Source organism: Anomaloglossus baeobatrachus, chromosome 9, assembly GCF_048569485.1.
Source record: "Anomaloglossus baeobatrachus isolate aAnoBae1 chromosome 9, aAnoBae1.hap1, whole genome shotgun sequence".
NCBI lineage: Eukaryota > Metazoa > Chordata > Amphibia > Anura > Aromobatidae > Anomaloglossus > Anomaloglossus baeobatrachus.
In genome coordinates this window covers 25,722,015-25,745,819 of record NC_134361.1, presented here as the reverse complement: position 1 = coordinate 25,745,819, position 23,805 = coordinate 25,722,015, and the positions used below count along the sequence as shown (strand labels likewise).

The 23,805-nt window shown below is 40.3% G+C and overlaps 1 protein-coding gene across 1 annotated transcript in view; it reads left to right on the top strand.

Moving 5' to 3' along the window:
- Positions 1-22,434: 22,434 nt before the first annotated feature.
- The window catches only part of LOC142251747 (uncharacterized), a 44,257-nt gene continuing 42,886 nt past the window's right edge, over positions 22,435-23,805 (top strand). The window contains exon 1 of the mRNA XM_075324797.1: positions 22,435-22,482. Coding sequence (XP_075180912.1) covers positions 22,435-22,482 — 48 coding nt within the window. The remainder of the gene's footprint in view (positions 22,483-23,805) is intronic.

Here is a 23,805-nt window from a genome sequence, read left to right as displayed (position 1 = left end):
TTACAGCTACACCACAGACTACAGCTCTACAAGCATCTACAGCTCCACCAGCATCTACATCTCCACCAGTATCTACAGCTCCCCCATCATCTACAGCTCCACCAGGATCTAGATCTCCAACAGCGTCTCCAGCTTCACTAGTGTCTACAGCTCCACAGGTATCTACAGCTACACAGGCTTCTACATATCCAGAAGTGTCTACATCTTCACCAGCATCTACAACTCCACCAGTATCTACAGTTCCCCAAGTGTCTACAGCTTCACAAGCATCTACAGCTCCACCAGCATCTACAGCTCCACAAGCGTCTACAGCTCCACCAGCATCTACATCTCCAACAGGTTCTACATCTCCACTAGCATCTACAGCTCCACCAGTGTCTACAGCTCCACAAGCGTCTACAGCTCCACCAACATCTACATCTCCACCAGCATCTACATCTCCAACAGCTTCTACAGTGTCTACAGCTCCACAAGAGTCTATAGCTCCACAAGCGTCTACAGCTCCACCAGCATCTACATCTCCATCAGCGTCTACAGCTCCATCAATTTCTACAGCTCTACAAGCATCTACAGCTCCACAATCATCCACAGCTCCACCAGCATTTACAGGTCCACTAGTGTCTACATCTTCACGAGCATCTACAGCTCCACCAGTGTCTATAACTTTACAATCATCTACAGCTCCATCAGCATCTACAGCCTTGGATATAACATCTAAAGAAGGTTTAACTGTTGGAATGCAACGGAAAGAGACTTCTGTTGAAACAACAGCTAAGCAAGACTCAACCTCACCGGAAATTATGACAGTATCAGGAAAAGTCGCTACTACAACTCCAAACCCTACAGACCTTGGAAAAGGAAGTGGAACCCCAAATATAGAACTCCCGAGATTTACAACACCACCACTCAAAACAAAAGGTAAGTCCAAGCTGTTTCTCATATTTGTTCAACAACATTTTTTTCTGAATTATCTATAAACTATTTCTTTTTCTCTTATACAGATATTACCTTAGGACGTCTGGAAGGTATACAGGTAATAATCCATCAAAGTTTGTATGTTACTTATAGACACAAAGGATGAGCAAATTGATTCTAAACTAATCATATTTATATAGAATTTCCTAAAATTTGCAAATTCTAGCTAATTAAAATTTGGCGATGATGCGATTTGCCTAAATGTAGTTAAATGACAGTCAGTTGGAAACCATTTTTCTGTACTTATATGAGACAGAAATTGGCTAAAGCGCAATAATATATTAAACTAACCTCATCCCTCATTTGTTCCTTCCTCCAATCAACCCCCAGATTTTCGCTTACTCCAATAGGCACCAGCTTCAGTTTTCTCCTCCCTCGTTTCCTTTGCTTCTGGCTTCTGACTAGTCCTCTATGCATTTAATAGCGTGGAAATTTGATCTTATGAACAGTAAATTGGCTTTGCAATAGAAATGAATAGCTATAGCCTTTCAAGCATTTTTTAAGTGATTTTCATGTGTTTTCTTGGAGCGGATCTATTCCAATTACTCTGTGTCCACATACTGTACTCTAAGGCCATGTGCACATTGTCTTTTTGCTGAGTTTTCAGAGCAAAAACTGAGCTAAACTCATTTTTATTAGGAGGTTTGACATTTGAAGGATGATTTTGAGAGTTCATGTTCAGTTTATGCTCTAAAAACTCAATGAAAAATTCTAGGTGCACATTCCCTAAGGCCATGTGCACATGGCAGCTTTTAGATGCCAGCACAACTGCCGAGGTTTCTCTAGTGAATCCACTTCAGGGACCTTACTAAAGGTTGGAGATCACATTTTTTTCATCCAGATTTTTAACTTCTCACATTCATAAAAAGAAACAATTGTGGCTGTTTGCAGCCATCATTAGGGAAAGCTTAGACGTCTATAACACAGCGATTTACTACTGAGTCCTCTGCAGGAGATATGGAGATATGAAACAACTTTTCTAATTCATAATTTCATATTTTCATAGTTTAGAAGGTTGAAGTTAGACTTAAGTCCATCAAGTTCAACCTATAGGTAATGATGAGTGAGCACTACCATGCTTGGGTGCTTGATACTCATTAAGAGCAGTTGGATGCTTGGATGGGCTCGACATGTGTACTGTGTATAATGGAAGTCAATGGGGGACTTGAGCACTTTTCAGGAAGATCTTCTGGAAAAATGCTTGAGTTCCCCATTCCAATACTGTAGTTGCACCCAACCGAGCATCCGACTGCTCGTTACGAGTCTTGAGCACCCAAGCATGGTAGTGCTCGCTCATCGCTACATGTAGCCTAATATGTTGACTGTTAAAAAGATAATCGGCACAAATATTTGTACTAAGGTTAAAACAAAAAACCTATTCTGATTAGAAGTAGTGAATTTTAATCACAAATCATGATTGTTTTATTAATGTTTTAACTTACTTTCTTATTTTATAGGGAGAAATATTTACCAAATTTGTAGGTAAGAATATATTGTGACATGTACATTATGATAACATTACTAAATGTCCTTTTTACATCTATTGCTATTTCACTGATACCATGTAAATAGTTTGATAATCATTGAGGTCCAACTGCTGGGAGCCTTCTGCCAATCCCAAGAATTGGGCTTTGAAATGCACCATTAGAATAGAGACATGGTTGCTTATGGTCACCAGTGCTCCATTCCTTGTCTTCAGGACACAATAGCATTTCAAATCACTATTCTTGGGAATGGTAATTGGACTTTCAGAAAGTTATCACTTTTCCCATTGGTGAGAATAACTCTTTGAAACCCCTTTTTTTACTTCTAGCCACTAAGGCCACTAGGCCCTTCTGTGGTCCAGAGAGGTGGTCACAATCTAGAAATAGATGTGGTTGTACATATACAGAATGTATCCATTAAAAGAAGATATACACTTAAAGAGGATCAACAAACATGATTTTCATAGATAAACTAAAGCCAGTGCTCTACTGGTGCTATCATGCTGATTCTAAACATACCTTTAGTTGTGAGATCGGATGTATACTATCTGAAATATAGGCAAGTAAAGTTTGTGACATACACTGTTATTTGATGAGAGGTGCAACAGAATATTTAATAGGTGGGTCGGGTATTGCTAGTTATTCCTGCCCCTGTCTTCCTGCCTATCCTTCCTCCCTCATGTCCTGCCTCCCCCTGTAATAACAGAGACAGGAGGAGCAAGGCCAGGCAGGCAGAGGGGATGGAAATAACTAGCAAAAGCCAACACACATATTAGATATCCTGTTGCACTGCTCATCAAATAACAGTGCCTTTCATAAACTTTACTTGCCTGTATTTCAGAAAGTATACATCCGATATCACAACTAAGGCCTAAGACACACAGCATGAAAATCGGAGCGAGTGCAATGCGATAAAACATTGCATTCCACTCGGACCAACTAATATTAGCCTATGTGTCAGCACCCATGAGCGATTATTTTCTCAGCCCTAATCGGACCTAGAAAACAATCGGCGCATGCTGTGACTGTAATGCGTTCCTGGTTTATCTTGTACCCATTTAACTCTATAGGAAGAGAGTAAAAATTGCACTGCACTCATAGTATATCAATGTACTGCGAGTTCAGGGCGAGAATGGCAATAGCCGGCTACGGTGGAGAGAGGAAGATAAATCCCTCCCTCCCCTCCGCAGCGCTGGCCCGCCCCTGCTCAGCACCGGCCATCCCCTCCTCAGTGCCGGCCACCCCCCGCAGCTGAGGTCCAATTGCATGATCGGACCTCAGTCGCAGTGACACTCACATGACACTCGGCTTTCACTGTGCTGCCAGCGTGATCTGAGTGTCATGCAAGGATCGCATTAGTCCCCCGTGTGGACCCGGCCTAAAGGTATGTACCGTATAGAATCAGCATGATAGTGCCAGTATAGCACTGGCTATAGGTTATATATGAAAATCCTGGTGGTTGTTCCTCTTTAATATTCTCCAGAACAATGAGGATCTTGTGGATCACACAATGCCATAAATGTATAAGTAGAAAACTTTTTAAGGTCCAGATAACCTATATTCACTCAATTTTTATTTTTTTTCCAAATATTTATGGTCAACAAGCATTGACAACACTATCTACAAAGAGTAAAGAAGAGACAACTACTACAGATGACGGTAAAATATCAACAGGAAAAATATCAGAAACTCAAAGTTCTAAAATACCCACAACAGTTAGTGCACAGGGAACTACAATGTTGTCCACATCAGCAGATGTCACTAACCCTTCAACCACACGACCAATGGTTACAACCACAATTCTACAAATGACTGTACCGCCAGGGCACTCCAGTACCAGAACCATTCCAGAAATATCTACAAAATCCACCACTGAAAAAGATTTGATAATATTTTCAACAACAGGAATAACTGCAAAAAGCCCACCATCTTCCATTGAAGTTACAACAGATAAAACAAAACCAACTATTAGTACAGTAAATCCCACAACAATCACAACCAGAATAGTGGCAGAAGAAATAACAACAACTATGGATCCTAAAATATTCTCAACAGCTGGAACAACTTCGACACATCCGTCAACATCAATTGAGATCACCACACAACCTACAACAACTACGGATACAGTTACAACTACAGATTTAGTAAAACCTGCAATAACTACAACAAGAACAGAGACAGAAGGAACAACATCTGTAGATCCCAAAATTATCTTAACAACTGGAAAAACTTCAGAAAGTCCATCAATGTCTATTGAAGTTACAACACTACTTACAACAAAATCAGATATAGTTACATCCACAGATTCAATAAAATCTGCAACAACAACCAGAGCCGATACAGATTCAATAAAACCTACGACAACCGGAACAGCTACAGATGCAATAAAACCTACAACAACCGTAACAGCTACAGATTCAATAAAATCTACAACAACCATAACAGCTACAGAATCAATAAAATCTTCAACAACCATAACAACTACAGATTCAATAAAATCTACAACAACAAGAACAGCTACAGATTCAATAAAACCTTCAACAACCGGCACAGCTACAGATTCAATAAAACCTACAACAACAACTAGAACAGCTACAGATTCAATCAAACCTACAACAACCGTCACAGCTACAGATTCAATAAAACCTACAACATCCGGCACAGCTACAGATTCAATAAAACCTACAACAACTGTAACAGCTACAGATTCAATAAAATCTACAACAACCGTAACAGCTGCAGATTCAATAAAATCTACAACTAGAACAACTACAGATACAATAATACCTGCAACAACCAGAACAGCTACAGATTCAAATAAACCTACAACAACCAAAACAGCTACAGATTCAATAAAACCTACAACAACCAGAACAGCTACAGATTCAATAAAACCTACAACAACAACCAGAACATCTACAGATACAATAATACCTACAACAACCAGAAAAACTACAGATACAATAATAGCTATAACAACCAAAACAGCTACAGATTCAATAAAACCTACAACAACCAAAATAGGTACAGATACAATAAAACCTACAACAACCAGAATAACTACAGATACAATAATAAATATAATCAATACAACAACCAGAACAGCTACAGATTCAATAAAACCTACAACAACCAGAACAGCTACAGATTCAATAAAATCTACAACAACCAGAACAACTACAGATACAATAATACCTACAACAACCAGAACAGCTACAGATTCAATAAAACCTACAACCAGAACAGCTACAGATTCAATAAAACCTACAACAACCAGTACAGCTACAGATACAATAAAACCTACAGCAACAACAACCAGAAAAGCTACAGATTCAATAAAACCTACCACAACCAGAGCAGCAACATCAATAAATCCTACAATGTTAACACATTCTAAAACAGCATCAAAAATTACACCAACATCTATTGAGTCTACAACACTTCTAACAACAGGATCAGATAAAATAACAGCTACTGATTTAGTAGTATCTACAGCTACAACTGGAACAATGGTAGAAGGAACAACAACATCAACGGATTCAACAATATTCTCAACAGCAGTAACAACTTCAAAAAGTCCACCAACGTCCATTGAGGTTACGACACTACTTACAACAATATCAGCTATAGTTACATCTACAGATTCAATAGAGCAAATAACAACCAAAACAGCAAAAGAAGAGACAGCAACATCTATAAATCCTACAATAGTGTCCACAGCTCTAGTAGCTTCAAACCACCCCCCAACATCCATGGAGGCCACAACACTATCTAAAACAGGACCAGCTATAGTTACGACACCTACGATAGTGGCAAAAGAAACAATGATAAATATGAATCCTACAACACTCTCAACACCTAAAACCACTTTAAAAAGTTTGCCAACATCTTTTGAGGTTACTACACTACCTATAACAAAAGCGGCTATAATTAAAGCTACTGTTTCAGTAAAACCTACCAGAAAAATAGAGACTGAAGGAGGAAAAACATCAGTAGGTCCCAAAATATTCTCAACAACTGTAGCTACTTCAAAAATCCCACTGATGTCCGTTAAGGCTACAACACTACCTACAACAGGGTCACCTATAGTTTCAGCTACAGCTTCAGTAGTAACTACAACTACAGCAAGTACAAAAAGGACAACAACATCAATGGAGATCTCAACTATCTCAACAGTTAAAACAGCCTCAAACAGTCCATCAGCATCCATTGAGGTTACTACACTACCTACAACAAAAGTGGTTACAATTACTACAGAATTAGTCAAACCAAAGACAGAGTCAGAAAGAACAACATTGTCAGTAGGTCCCAAAATATTTTCGACAACTGTAGCAACCTCAAAACTTCCACCAAAGTCCACTGAGGCTACAACTCTTCCTAAAACAGGATCAACAATAGTTACAGCTACAGATTCAGTAAGAACTACAAATAGAGCTGGAGCAGCTACAAAAGGGACAACAACATCAATGGATGCTACAAAAGCTAAAACAGCTACAAAAAATCCATCAACGTCCATTGAGGTTACCACACTAACCACAACGAGATCAGCTACAGCTCAAGGTTCAGTAAAGCCTACAACAACCAGAACAAGAACAGATGGAACATCAACACCTATTAATCCTACAATATTTTCAACATCTGGAACAATTTCAAAATTTCCACCAATGTCCACTGAAGCTACAACCCTACATAAAACAGGACCAACTATAGTTACAGCTACAAATTTAGTAACCAGTGCAACTGAAACCAGTACAAAAAAGGCAACAGCATCTATAGTGTCTACAAAATTCTCAACAGCTAAAACAACTTCAAAAAGTCCACCAACTTCCATTGAAGTTGAAACATTGCCTACAACAAAGTTAGCTATAATTACAGATTCAGTAAAGAATACGATAACCAGAACAACAGCAGAAGGAACATCAAAGTCAATAAATCTTACAATATCCTCAACAGCTGTAACAACTTCAAAAATTCCACCAACATCCATTGTGTTTACCACACCACCTACAACAGGATTTGCTAAAGTTACAGCTTCAAATACAGTAAAACCTAGAACAGGGGCAGATAGAACAACAGCAATGGCCCATCCCAAAATATCCTCAACAGCTGGAACAACTTCAAAAAGTCCACCAATATCTATTGACGTTACACTAATTACAACTAGATTACCTAAAGTTACAGCTACAGATTCAGTAGTAGCTACAACTACAAAAGGTGTAAAAATTCCACTAACATCCATTGAGGCTACTACAGTACATATGACAAAAACAGCTATGGTTACAGCTACAGATTCAGTGAAACCTACAACAACCAGAATAGTGACAGAGGAACCAGCAAAATCCATAAATCCTACAATATTCTCACCAGGCGTAACAACTATAAAAATTCCACCGGCGCCCATTAAGGCTACAACACTACATACATCAGGATCTGCTAAAGTTACAGCTACAGATTCAATACCAACTACAAAAGAAATAGTTATTAAAGAGACAACAATGTCTACAGTTCCCACAAAACTCTCATCAGCTAAAACAACTTTGAAAAGTCCACCAACATCCATTGAGGATACTACACTACACACATCAAGGGCGGCTATAAATACAGTTGTAGATTCATTAAAACCTACAATACCCCCAACCGGGGCAGAGGCCAAAGACACTACTTCATCTGTTGTTCTCAAATTATTCTCAACATCTAGAATAACTTCAAAAAGTCCACCAAAGTCAATTGAGGTTACACTACCTACAGTAGGATCACCTTTATCAACGTCAAAAACCTCTAAGGGGACAATTGGGCAAGTTACTACATCAGCAACACCTTTATACACCAAGGCCATCACAGACCATTCTAATACTGGATCGTCTGCTTTTGCAGTATTGACCAAGCTACCCACTGGGAAACAAACAGAGGCTAAGGGAATAGTTAGCACTTTAGTAGCCCCCACCATGGTTACAACAGTTAAACAAGTATCACAGCCTACAAGTAGAGTAATGGCTGAAAATATCGATAAAACAACTCCAGAAGATATAAAAACAACCAAAACATCTAAAACAGAACCTATAATAAGCAAAACAACTACTGACAAACATGTACACACAATTTCTAAAACAAATGCCCTGGAAGTAACAAGTGGTAAAGTAATCACTACCAATATCAAAAGTGATGCTACCACTGGTTTTGGAATTAGGGGATCCAGTAAACAAACCGATTACTCATCAACAACAGCTGTAGAAAAAAGTGGAAGCACTACAATGAGCCAAGTTGTAAGGAAAACGACTGTAGGAGCTACAGTGAGGGATAGCAAAAGCCAAACAATTGGAAAGCATGACACATTAGTAACAACATCTTTGAAATCTGTCAGTACGGAGACAGAGAGGTTGAAAGCAACAACATTAAGACCGACTGATACAACTTCAACAAGCAGGGTGTCTACAGGAGCTCCACTGGCTGGTCCTGTGACATCAAGGACAATGACAACTATAAAAGCTTTCATGAGGTCAACTACAAGGACAGCAGATACTTCAACCACCACAACTCTGATCGGCAAAACATCAAAGCCAACAGAACCACCAGGTAAGTTCTAAATTTATCAGAATTTATTCAACAATTTTATTTTCTATTGTTTAATTAATGATTTAGCTAATGGAGGCATCGAGACAGCATGCAAAATGAATCCTTATTCTATGTGAATCCCTACAACCATATCAGTAAATGAGAGAATTGGTGTTCATGAATGGGGCCCAAATCTGACTGGGACCCTTGCATTCTCTTATGTTTATGATTCCAGCCAGATAGAGGTTGTGAAGCAGATTTTTAGAGTTGATAAATTTATTTCTTAACTCCAGTCCAGAGCTTCTGAAACCAGCAAGAGTAGATTATAGTTAGCCATAAGTTTCCCAATGAGTGGAACCCCCCCCCGCCCCAAATTACTTATTCACGTGGAAGTTAAAGGACTGTCTCATTTTAAAAAGCCTATGATTCTCTAACAGTGGGGAACTGGTATTTTGGGCACCTTTTATGTTCAAGTAATAATAAATTGAAATGGACTATGTCATACATGAGTGACCCAAGTCCTCCAGTTGAAGAGCCTCTTTACCTACAGGCTAGAGGGTTGAAGCTAAAGGAGCATATAGAAGAATTTTTTCTTATTTTCTAAGCTGAATATTATTTCCTATTCACATGAAATGTGATAACTTTGTGATCGGTTGGGGTCCAGTTGTTGGATCCCTCACCAATCCCAAAAACTGAGCTCTGAACTGTCCCATCTGCATCTTCTCAGGAAGTTAGAGTGAGTGAATTGAGCATTGATGTGCATGCACAGCTGCTGCTTCATTCCATCGGGGCTTTTCAAATCCCAATTCTCAGTGATTGGTGGGATTTCAGTGGTTGGACCCCAAGCCATCAACTAGTTATCACTTAGCCTGTGGGTAATAAATTTTTATGTTGGGAGAAACCATTGAATTCCACTGAATCATTTAAAGAGGTTATCCATTACATTGATGGTCTATCGTTAGGGGTACTTTGCACACTACGACATCGTAAGCCGATGGTAGTGATGCCGAGCGCGATAGTCCCCGCCCCCGTCGCAGCTGCGATATCTGGTGATAGCTGCCATAGTGAACATTATCGCTACGGCATCTTCACATGCACTAACCTGCCCTGCGACGTCGCTATGGCCGGCAAACCGCCTCCTTCCTAAGGGGGCGGGTTGTGCGGCGTCACAGCAACGTCACACGGCAGGCGGCCAATAGAAGCAGGGGGGCGTATATGAGCGGGACGTAAACATCCCGCCCACCACCTTCCTTCCTCATTGCAGCCGGGACGCAGGTAAGGCGATGTTCCTCGCTCCTGCATCTTCACACACAGCGATGTGTGCTGCCGCAGGAACGAGGAACAACATCGTAACACCGGTCCTTCCGAAATGATGGAAATGACCGACGCTACACCGATCATACGATTTCGACGCTTTTGCGCTCGTTAATTGTAGTAAAAAGGATTCACATACTCCGATGTCGACAGCGACGCCGGATGTGCGTCACTTTCGATTTGACCCCACCGACATCGCACCTGCGATGTCGTAATGTGCAAAGTACCCCTTAGGATAGATCATCAATGTCTGATCGGCTCGGTCCGACACCCGACACCCCCGCCGATCAGCTGTTTTCGATGCTAGCGATGGCACTTGGTATCTGGAAATGTTCAGTTCCGGAGCTGCTCCATCAACTGATAGCAGCCACGGCCGGGTGCTGCATATACACTTCCCATTCAAATCAATAGGATAGCAGCCGAGGCTGCTATCAGAAGACGGAGAAGCTCTTTAACGGAGCATTTCCAGCCACCTGCTGCTGCCGCCGACACAGAGAACTGCTGATTGGTGGGAAAGTCTGGTGTTGGACACCAGCTGATCAAACACTGATGACCTATCCAAAGGATAGGCCATCAATGTAAAAGTAGCGGACAACCTTTTTAACTACTGTCATCTAGGATTTTAGCCAAATTAAATTTTTAGGACTTTTTCTCATTTTTTCATTTTATGACCAGTTTAGACATTGATAAATGTATTTGCATTGTATTTTAGTGTCAAGTGAATATACTGATGAACCCTTTGGACACATCATTCTTACTGGCGTGGGTGTCGCTACCGGAGCAGTTGTATCTTCTGCTCTTGCTTTTGCGGTAGGTTTTGTATACAAATTTTCTTTTTAAGAACTGATTGGAATAACTACTAATGAGCAATTGAATTACACGGCAGCTCCTCTTGACATCTTGATCATTCTGGGAGAAAGTTTCTGTTTCAGATACACTAAAGTACACATTGAAAATGCAGTTTTCTTGTGTAAACAGACTATTATATGACTGGCAAACAAGTAACTGTTGAGCAGTCGCTTAATGGTGCAGATCGCACAGTGAATTACCTAATGCCCTAAAATTAGGCTATTAATTCTTGGCTATTAACATTAACTTAATTACTTTTACCAACTATTACAAAGTCCTAACCTTTGCTGTGTTTTTACAGTGTTTTTTTATTTCTCAGTATAAACTCTGCTCTCAAAACACCCATTTTGTGGCTTTTTTCCGCTACTTTTTTTTTTGCATCATTTTTTCTGTGCAGCTTTCATGTGTAGTTTGTCTACAGTAATAAAATTTGTAATTCAATAAAATTAGTTTTATCCACCAAAAATGCTTAAAAAATGGCAGAAAAAAAAACCTGTGAAAATGCCTCAGAAACATTTGGTATGGTTTTTGTAACTTTTTTGAGCTTTTTTATTTCTTTCTATGAGTGAAAAAATGCCACAAAAGCTAGAAAATATTGAAAGAGATGACATGCTGCAAATTTTAAAAAAAAACTGTAGCTCTCAAATTCAGTTAGGTAACATCAAAATTAAAAACTAAAAAAAAAATTAAAAGTTCATGGTAGGAACGCAGCCTTAACTGCTCATTAGCCTTATTACTAAAAATAATCTATGAACTCTTAGTGCATGTTCACAAAATGTTTTGGGGTTTTTTTTTTTCAAGGGGCTCAAAGACTTTACACGCTAGTGATATCGGCACCGATATCGCTAGCGTGCGTACCCGCCCCCATCGTTTGTGCGACACGGGCATATCACTGCCCGTCGCGCACAAAATCATGATCCCCCGTCACATGGCTTACCTGCCCTGCGACGTCGCTCTGGCCGGCGATCCGCTTCCTTTCTAAGGAGGCGGGTCGTTCGGCGTCACAGCGACGTCACACGGCAGGCGTCCAATAGAAGCAGAGGGTCGGAGATGAGCGGGACGTAACATCCCGCCCACCCCCCTCCTTCCGCATTGGCGGTGGAGGCAGGTAAGGAGATGTTCCTCGCTCCTGTGGTGTCACACACAGCGATGTGTGCTGCCGCAGGAACGAGGAACAACATCACTAATGAGAGGTAAACAATTTTTTGTTTTAGGACGACCTCTCCGCGGCAAACGATTTTGGCCACTTTTGCAATCGTTTTAGGTCGCACATAAGTGTCACACGCTACGATATCGTTAATGACGCCAGATGTGCGTCACTAACGATGTGACCCCGACGATAAAACATTAACGATATCGTAGCGTGTAAATCCCCCTTTAAAGTTCAGCAAATGCTGATGTTATCTTGGAGCTTTCCTTTGTCCTAAAGTGTTTTTGTTAAAGATTTTCTTATATTTTCAATTTTTTTGGTGTTTATATAACCGATTTCTTTTCATGATTTTCTCTTATTTTTTTTAATTCAATTTAGCAATGAAAAAGTGCTTGCACTTTTTGTAAATGAAAAAGCCTTAAAAATGCTAAAACTGTTGTTCAACTTTACTATTACGTAAAAATGTTGTGACTTTTTAAAGTTCTTTATGCTATATTTCTGACGTAAGCACTGATGAATCGGAGCATTGGGGTTTTTAAAAACCTGAAGCTAAAGAAAAAAAAAAAAAGATTAAAAGACTGAACATATGAACAGCAAAGGGATTTTTACAAAAGAAATGATTAAAGAGATACTTTCAATCATTTTTAAACAATTTTTCAAGCATTTTTCATAACAGAACTGCTTAAAAAGACTCCTTATACACTCCTGGTGCACAGACCCTAACCTATTAACCAGTGGTATAACTAGTCTCATGGTGCAAGATTTGGCCCACAAATCCCCCTTCATGTTGGTCAAATGTATTGGCCCTTAGTATTCTAAATTTTATAATGGCATATAAATTGCCCTCCACCCCATTTATTATGTAGTAATGCCCCCATCTTACACTAATGTCCCCAACCCTGGGCCCCTTCCTGGTATATATGTACCCCTTCCTGGTCTATATGTCCCCCATCTTGGAATTAACATCATTTCTCCTGTGTCAACCCTAGTATATGTGCCCCCCACTCTGTCCCTCTCCCTGGATATATGTTCCCTATCTTGGTATATATGTCCCTTATCCTGATATGTATGTCTCCTATCCTGGAATAAATGTCCTCTATGCTGGGAACACCCTAATATGTATGTCCTCCATCCTGGTGTATATGTCCTACATCCTGGTATTCTGTATATGTTCCCCTTGAATAAATGTCTGCCATCATGGTCCCCCCATCCTGCTATATATCTCTCCCATCGTGGTTTATATGTCCCACATCTTGGTATATATGTCCCCCATTCTTGGCCCATCCTGGTATATATGTCCCCATCCTGGTATATATGTCCTGCCACTGATCTCTAACACATTAAAAACAAAAAAATATTCTACTCATATTATTCTGCTACCCTTACACCCAGCATCTTCCTCTGTAGCTGGCACAGATGCCGTCAGCTGACATCTTCATGCCTGCTATGACAACGCATTATATCATTGCCATGCGGCGCTAATGCCTGGTGTGCTAATGTCAGCTCTCAGGCTCTGTTTGACTAGCGGCATGTATAGCAGCACAGGGACCTGACTGGTCTCTGTGCCGCAATACACTTAAGCTGAATGTGCGTCTTCCTGCGCACATCCAACTGAAGTAGGGTATGTGCACATGGACATTTTTTCAGGCAGATTCCACCTGGAACCCACCCGAAAAAGCACATAAAAATGGAAAAAAATGAACATATACAAAGCAACGTCTAAATGATTCACTATGCACTATGTTGTCTTTTGGTTTCAAGAAAAATTTTGTTGGCGTTTTCCTCAAACCTCTTCTCATAGCAAATAGTGCGACGTATACAGAAACCCTCAGTCAAAACACTCCCATCCTAAACCTGGAAACTACGTCTTATAGTTTCCTCAATATGGTTATGGCTTCTAGTAATAACAATAACAAGTTCAGACACCGCGCAACATCTACTACTCAACACCACCATCTAGTGGTAGAAATAATAACAGAAACATTTTTTAAACGCATTAATTCCAAGGAATAATTAGTTCATGGCTTCTATGTATCTATCTATCTATCTATCATACTCTGTGAAATTTTCATGTTACCATCTACAAATTTAAACACATTTTATTGGTATTTTATGTGATACACCAACACAAAGTAGCACATATTTGTGAAGTGTAAAGCAAATGATACCTGGTTTTCTACATATTTTAAAAATATAAATCTGAAAATTATGATGTGCATTTGTATTCAGCTCCCTTAAGTCTGATAGCCCTAAATAAAATCCTGAGTGACCAATTTCCTCCAGAAGTCAACTAATTGACCTGGGTGTGATTTCTTTTCAGTATAACTACAGCTGTTCTGTGAAGGTTTCAGAAGTTTGTGTGAGAACATAAAGGATCAAACAGTATCATGAAAACCAAGGAACACACCGGACAGGTCAGGGATAAAGTTGTGGAGAAGAGTAAAGCAGGGTTAGGTTAGAAAAAAAATAGCCCAAGCTCTGAACATCTTACGGAGCACTGTACAATCCATCTTCCAAAAATGGAAGGCGTACGGCACAACTGCAAACCTACCAAGACACGGCCGACGACCAAAACTGACATCCCAAGAAAGAGAGCACTGAGCAGTTAAGAGGCCCAATGTCACTTGAAGAGCTGCAGAGATCACAGCTCAGGTGGAAGAATCTGTCCACCGGACAACTATTAGTTGTAGACTAATATGGCCTTTATGGAAGAGTGGAAAGAAGAAAGCCATTTTTTAAATCAAGAAGCCAGGAGAAGTCCCATTTACAGTTTGCAAAATTCCATGTTGGGGCAATTCATAGCTGACATCAACCCCAAATACCATTACCTTGATTGCCACTGCAACAGGGCAATGGGGAAGAGCCGGGGTGAAACGCCAGAATTAGTGCATCTTATGTGTTGCGCCATTTCTGCGGCGGCTGCGGGTTGCTATTTTTAGGTTGGTAATTCCTCAATAGCCAAAGGCCTTCCAATGATAGTAATATTAGCCTCTAGTTGTCTGCTTTACCTTTGCTGGTTATCAAAAATGGGGGGGACCCCACTTCATTTTTTCCATTTAATTATTTATTTATTTATTTGGTTCTATCTATCTATCTTTTCACATCTTTAACACATAAAAAAACATTAATTTATGTCACACATTTTTTTCTGGTATCCATCACATGGATGTCATCCATGTGCTGTACGTGTTTCATCCATGCTGCCGGTAAAAAATGGACGTCATTATGTGGATTACACAGACATGCGTGTTGTTCACTTGGACACATGCTCCATGTGAAAAAATGGAGATGTGGAGATCAACATGGATTTAATTAGTATGCATGTGAACATGTCTCCAGTACGAGTGAAAACGGACACGACACATACTGGAAACATGAACATGTGGAGGGGGCCTCATGGGAATATCTGTATTTAATGAATATAGATTTTACTCCACAATTGAGAATTTTAATCTGTCCAGGAGGAGAAAGTAGCATATATAATACAGAGTTTCTTAATAAATGAATGAATGAATGAATAAATAAATAAATAATATGATGGTTTCTTGAGTTGAGATGAAGACACCTTAAGTTTTAGCACCCTATATTGCTGAGAAGATCACTGTCAGGCCTCGGATTTGATTCTGCAGTCTTTTGTGCCGTTTCCTTCTCCGCTGAACCACAGTTAGGTTTTGCCGCTATCCTGGTTCTGAACACTTTGTTTGTGTTCATTGCTTTTCTACTAACAGGTGTTGCCAATGCTGTAATTCAGTCTGCCCCATCACCCAGAGGGTGTAAGTACTTAAAGTTTCCTTGGGCTTGCATTTTCCGCTGGTCGTATTTTTGAAGCAGGCCCTGCTTGGAATTAAAGCTTTTCTTCCAAGTGCTTTTCCTGGCAGACTGTTACTTTTGGTGTTTGTTATTATTTACTCTGCATCTTCCTCGGATTCTTAAGGAAGTGCACAATGGCTCGATGGCTGCTCAGAGAGTAAAACTCTGAGTGGTCATATTAGACATTTTAGGTTTCTTTCAGTCTGTGCAGGGGCCTTTAGGGACTGTGCAGCTGGCACTTCTAGTTTGTACAAGAACCATGTGGGTGAGGTGTAGTAGTTTTGAGTTAGAGCTTAGTTTTTTTTATTTTCCATGTGTGCACTATAGAACACATATCTATACTTTCCATTAATCTAGACTCAAGCAAAAAAATGATATCTATTGTCAAATTTTAAACCATCCATTATTGAGTGGGTCAATATGTTCAGAATCTGGATACAAGTTGTAAAGGGGTATGTATGTCTTGTGTATATATTCTCTATATGTTGGATCTTTACCATATTCTCTATTTCAGGCAATAGGTGCACTGAGAAAAAAGAAGAGAAGACATGTCTATGTAGTTAATGGACCTTGATCGGTGAAGGAGTCGATTCATCTGGGAAAATGACAACTCAAGATTTTAAGAAAAACTTTACAAGACTTTATGTATTCGAATTGAATTCCCAGAGCCATCTACGATGGACCGAAGTGACTATTACACTGTTCAAAAGATAACTATTGAAGGAAAAGTTTCCTACAAGATGACTTGGCCATACAGCTGTAAGATGGATGCAGAAGTTTGCCTAACAAGTTGCCTATCAGCTTCCATCGTACTGGATCCTCTAGAGAGGCAGAAGATGAAAGTACTGATCTTGTGTCTACTATGAAAACCACTTAATTTACAAAGTTTGTATCATGAGGTTAACAATCCAACGACTCTTCTCTAGACTCTCCACTACCTTTCCATCAAAGAGAAGGAGGAAGCATGAGAAAAAACTATAATAATAAATGATAGCCATATTATTGCCTGGTGTTCCCAAGGATGGTGGTGGGGAGGGTGAGTCTCCATGATCTGTTGATGATCACAAATACCTTTTTTTGTTTGTTTTTTTATGGACTTGGAGAATTTGTTGGAATGTTGCCTACTTGTCTGCTCTGAGGACATTATTTATACAGGACCAGTTTGGAGACTCATCGACGTGGAGAACCTTGTTGAAAAAACATCTGTCCTCCATTACTATCCTTCTACTATAAGCATACGCACAACTATCTAAAGGAGGAAATCTCAGAATGTCTTGGTACTTAAAAAAAAAACCCAAAAGTTAAAAACATAAACTTACTGAGTATGAAAAGTGAGATCAATGATAGGAAATCGATGCTCACTGTAAGTGGTTTAATTTTTTTTATTTATTTTTTCACTAAAAAAAAAATAAATCTTTGGTTTGGAAAATCTCCAGTTGTTAGAAGAGATGTTGACAATGACCTGATAACATGGTGTCCAAAGGGATTTGGTATGATCTGTTGAGAAACCAGATCTACAATTTCCCTACACTGCCACCATAGGAGAAATGAAGAATTACACAGTATACATTCAAAGCAATGTGTTTTCTTTTAAATAGAGAACAGTAAAGGTCCTCTAGATAGTGAAATGGTGATGAGGATCCCCTTCTTTCTCAACTTACAGTTTCCTAATAGTACATGAAAATGGACTTAATAAAGTAGACAATCAACCTCAACTTGGCTGCATGTATTTTACCTTTCTATAATTTCCAAAAACATCTGGGCAAAACGTACAGCCTTGGAAATATTCAGGCTCGTTAAACATTTACAAAAATAGATTATATTTTTTAGAAAGTGATGACATAAGCTAATGTATAAAATCTGAATATTTCCATAATTTGTGTAAATTATGTACATTTGTAACACATTCAATATATTTGTAAGATTATTTATTAAATTCTCCATCTTAGAACTTTATTGTAAAATGTATAAAATAGTTTTCTAATCATTAGAAATAGTTGTAAATTTTAGCTTTTTTTTCTTTGTTGTTACATTTGCAGAAGAAAAAGTTTACAAATTGTAAAATTATTGTAAAGCAAAAATAAATGTTTTCATTGTTACTATTTTTTTTTAAATTATTATTTTTTGGTTTCAGGAAAATCTTATAGGCATATTTAAGGCTTAAATAATTTTAAAAAAAAGTCTGTGTCCAAGTTTGGAGTTTGGGTGCTGTTGGGATGCTAATAAAGTTTGTTTAAAAGCTTCAGCATAGTCAATAAACAGGCTTTATTGCATGCAGAAGATGCCTGCACGCTGCTGTAAACAATAAAGAAAAAAAATGACGTGGCCTCTCGCCTATGTTTGATAACAGACAGCTGAGGGTTTCAGCATGCAGCTGCCTGCTTTAGACCTCCGACACACGTGAAAATCACGCACGTGCCGCGAGACACGTATTTTCCCTGCGTGTTGCGTGCAGGTAAGTACGTGTCTCTGGTACGTGCGGGCCACGTGTGTTCTCCATGTGCTATCTGTGATAACATACGGAGAATAGGTAATTTACATACTCACGTGGTCCATTCTGCTGTCCGTAGTGCTGATCTTCGGTCTCCGGTCCTGCCACCTCCCCGCTGCTGCTGCTTCCGGCTGCAGTGAAGTGAATATTAAATGAGAATAATGAGCGGCGGTCGGCAGAAAGTGACAGCAGCGGCAGAAACAGGAGGGCAGGAGAAGATGAGTTAAGCTTTTTCTTTTTATCTCTGACAAGTGAGTTTTCTCCGGCGCGTGTCACACGGGACCTCATCCACACTACATCAGTGTGGTACGGGTGCGGCCCGTGTGACATCCGTGATGCTGGAGAAAAACTGACATGTCAGAGTGTAGAAAAATGCACAACGGACACGGACACACGTTCCGTGTGGTTTTACATGTGTGTGCCTGCTACAATAGGGTAGCATTGTTGTACGTATCTCCGTGCCGCTGGTACATGTAAAAAATGGCAAACATGTCCTGGCGGCACGGATGTGTGTCGCAGGACTTACCTGCACTGTTTTTTTTTTAATATATTCCCCATCCACATTTGTTTGGAGGGTAATTGTCCGCATATTTCTTATTTTTGCAGCCCCTTAGTCCTTACTATGACCACTTTACAGTACAGAAGTTCAGGCCCCATTGATTTATATGGGGTTCAGGGTCCGGAGTCAAGTTCAGGTCAAGTCCAGGTCCCGAACCGAACTTTTAACTAAAGGTTTACCGAACCCAGTGAGCCTGAACTTCCACGGGTCTGCTCATCCCTATACAATAGATGAGCGGATCACTTAAGATGCAAACTCACCTATTTGCTTGGTTTTTACTAAGGAATTTATTTTGCTGAGCAGTTATTCTTTGCAAATTAATTGTTGCTTTTAGACTTTGGGGATTCTCCAGTCAGATATTTCTGGGTATCATGTCGCCTAGGACAGTATTACTCACGTGTTCAGGAGGTCATTGGAATCATGAGATCACAAAGTATGCTGTGATTTTCCGCATGTGTGCTCAAAACCCTTCCTCCATGACACCCAAAAGTACCGCCGATACAGTATGGGAGACATGAAAGGGCCGCCAATTTGCTGAATTCGTTCTAAAGCAAATTACAAAAAAATCCTACTTTTGGCCAATGATTTTTGTAGAATTCAATTCCATTTAAATGTATTGAGTCATCTCTAAGGTATGCTCATCCCCTACATTTGGATCATATTCACTTTCCATTGTATGACAATTTCGCTACTTCGATGTAACTCTAAACTCTACCTTGTAATTCAAACCACACATTCAAGTCCTCACCAACTTCAACTCAAAAATATTTTCAGAATTCATCCCTTCTTCAACCCCACATCTGCTAAAGGTTAGTGCTGCCCTCAACATTTTCTGTCTCAGCAACTGCAACATCCTCCTCTGTAGCATCCCTGCTAACAGTTTTGCACCTCTCCAGTCTGGCCTTAACTCTGCTGTCCAACTAATCTACCTCTCTACTTCCTACTTCTCCGCCTCTCTTCTCTTCATTGGCCCCCAATTTCTGAACAGATTCATTTTAAACTACTAACACTGACCTACAAAGCCAGTATATCTCCAAACTAATCTCCTGATATCTTTCCACATGTAATCTCTGGTCCTCCAAAGACCTCCTTCCCTCCTCCACACTCATATGTTCTTCACCAAACTGGCTCCAAGACTTTTCACGAGCATCCTCCATCATCAAGAATTTAGTACCCACCCATATTTGAGAACTTCAGACATAACCTGAAAGCTAATTTTGCCAGGAAAGCTTACAGCCTGTGATGCCACCATAATCGCCTCACCAGCACCGGAGCTGCCACAACCCCCTCTGATTTACTGTCTCTTTCCCCATTATTCTGTACACTGTAAGCCCTCATGGGCAGGGCTCTCTCCCCTCTGTACCAATCTGTCATTGTTAGTTTGTTCACTGTAATTTATATCTATAAAACAATTTTCATGGAAGATGGGAATGTACAAGTGTATTCAATCATGTTAATAAAGGTATTTTAACACATGGTATTCCCATAATATTGGATTCAAAATACAAGGATAAGCTCCTATAAATGCTTTAGACAAATGTGAAAACCACACAATGGAGTCAAATAATCCATAATTTTTTATTTATCAAATTGTAGAAACAAACAATTAAAAGGAATTGTAGACACACTTCCTAAGTAACAAACATGGTTAAGGAGGAAAATAGAAGACCTCAAACATGTGGGGACCAGGGCCTTATGAATAATATATGGCTGGGGTTTTGTGGATTCCTAAGTCTAGTGAAAGTAAAAAGGCCACATTAATCCCAGTCACACAAGTGTAATGAACCCCTCCTAAGTAAGAGACTGCATGGGAAATGTCCCCACGCATGCGCGGCACGTCACCGCCTGCCGCCGGCTGTGGTGCACATCACATCCGGGGTTTGTGTCTGGGGGCGGGCGTAAGCACGGCTGGACGAGATGATGATTTCTGATACACACTATTTAAGGGTGAGTGTGATGGGACATGGATAACGTGCGGTGTCCCTTGAAAAAGGCTAACCGAAACGGCTGTTGGGCGCGGACCCTGGACCTTCCCTCCTAATTGAACTGCTGGTATGTACTCTGAGACGATCTATTGATCTATCCTGGACTATTTGTGCCTGGATATTAGGGGTACCCCCCTTTACTATTACGCCATGCAGTCTCTTACTTAGGAGGGGTTCATTACACTTGTGTGACTGGGATTAATGTGGCCTTTTTACTTTCACTAGACTTAGGAATCCACAAAACCCCAGCCATATATTATTCATAAGGCCCTGGTCCCCACATGTTTGAGGTCTTCTATTTTCCTCCTTAACCATGTTTGTTACTTAGGAAGTGTGTCTACAATTCCTTTTAATTGTTTGTTTCTACAATTTGATAAATAAAAAATTATGGATTATTTGACTCCATTGTGTGGTTTCCACATTTGTCTAAAGCATTTATAGGAGCTTATCCTTGTATTTTGAATCCAATATTATGGGAATACCATGTGTTAAAATACCTTTATTAACATGAATGAATACACTTGTACATTCCCATCTTCCATGAAAATTGTTTTATTCATTAATTCTGTGTTATTCACAGTCTTGTTTTCAGGACAAATGGATTTCAGGGCACGCGATAATAATTGGCATTCCCATATCAGTGAGGCATTTAAAGAGGACCTTGCCTGTGGTTTTAATCTCACACATAATGACAACCAGGCGGATATGCAGAAATTAAAACAACTATTACACAGAAGAACCAAACTATGGTGGAATAAAGGTTTCCTGGAACAATATGTGTCCAGAGCTTTGGTCCCACGTGGTCTGCGCATCCAGGTGTTCCCCTCCTTTCCCATCCAGGAGGAGTTGTTCATTAACGCCTGGGAAAGTTGCGCAGACACGTGTTCCAAACAGTTTATGGAATTATTAATTAAACTTAATGAACTCCAGGTTGGGGAAATGGAGACAGAAATCGAGTCCATTCAAGAGAAACTCAAAAAAGAATTAACAGAGGACCAGTTGACCAAATTTAATACGGAAATAGATGGCGAGTTTGTAAAATGGGAGAACGAAATTAGGACCACTAAGGTCAAAAAACTCCAGAGGGATATGAATGACCGGGCCAACAAACAGGTGTACAGGTGGAGAAAGGGCCGTCCTAACCAGTATAATTCTGGCAGACCAAGATCGGCTTCCATTTCATCCCGCACCTCAGGGGAGAGTATGGAGATGGAAGAGAAAGATGAGACTCAGACCCCCCCTGAATAACCATAATAAGAAAACGTATGGCGTTCCCAGACAGACTCGGGGGACTACTCAGGGGAAAAGAAAAGGTATTTCACCTACGTTACCCCAGGAACAACAAAGGACGAAAAAGAACCAATTGGAGGTAATTAATTTATCTACCCACACATTGACAGAAGCTCAGGTGCAGGTCCTCCAACTGGGGTTATCCTTTGTGCCTACCGGCACCTTTGACCTTTTCACCACAGTAAAGGATCTCCACTAGTGATGAGCGAGTACTAAAAAGCTCGGGTGCTCGAAGCTCGGGCCGAGCCTCCCAAGATACTCGTGTACTCGGCCCGAGCAACGAGCCCAATGTTATCCTATGGGAGACCCGAGTATTTTTGTGAAATGACCACCGGCAGCATGTAGAAACCCTAAAAATGGCACAAAAGTCTCAGAAGAGTGCTCAAATGACATAGCAACAGCATGGGGAAGACCCCTTGAAGCATTTATCACTCAAAAGTCACAGCTGTGAACAATTTTGTCCGCGTTTTACGCCATTTTTACGGACTCACCAGAAAACCTTCCAAAATGACACCAAAATGAATTTTCATGGCGGAAATGTTAAGGGCACATACCCAATAGTGAGATAGAGCTAATGTATGTTACTTTTTGAGATCAATACATGAAAGATTTTACGTAAAACATTGTGTGGCACTCCGATGTCCCTGAGAAGAGACGTACATAAAGGCCTCTGAGTCTAATGTGCCCATTTTGAGGAAGTGAGTCTTTGTAGTATTTTCCTTTGCCAGGGCAGTCCAAAATTGTGAGGTTCACCAATGCCCCTGCATACAGACGTGCATGAGGGCCTGTAAACCTGAAGTGCCCATTGTAAGGAAGTGGGTCTATTGTAGTATAGCCCTTAGGCAGGGCAGCCAAAAATTGGGAGGCTCCACGTTGTCCCTGGATAGAGACGTGCATGAGGGCCTGTAAACCTGAAGTGCCCATTGTAAGGAAGTGGGTCTATTGTAGTATAGCCCTTAGGCAGGGCAGCCAAAAATTGGGAGGCTCCACGTTGTCCCTGGATAGAGACGTGCATGAGGGCCTCAAAACATTAAGTGTCCATTGTCAGGAAGTGGGTGTATTATAGTATAGCCCTTAGGCAGGGCAGCCAAAAATTGGGAGGCTCCACGTTGTCCCTGGATAGAGACGTGCATGAGGGCCTGTAAACCTGAAGTGCCCATTGTAAGGAAGTGGGTCTATTGTAGTATAGCCCTTAGGCAGGGCAGCCAAAAATTGGGAGGCTCCACGTTGTCCCTGGATAGAGACGTGCATGAGGGCCTCAAAACATTAAGTGTCCATTGTCAGGAAGTGGGTGTATTATAGTATAGCCCTTAGGCAGGGCAGCCAAAAATTGGGAGGCTCCACGT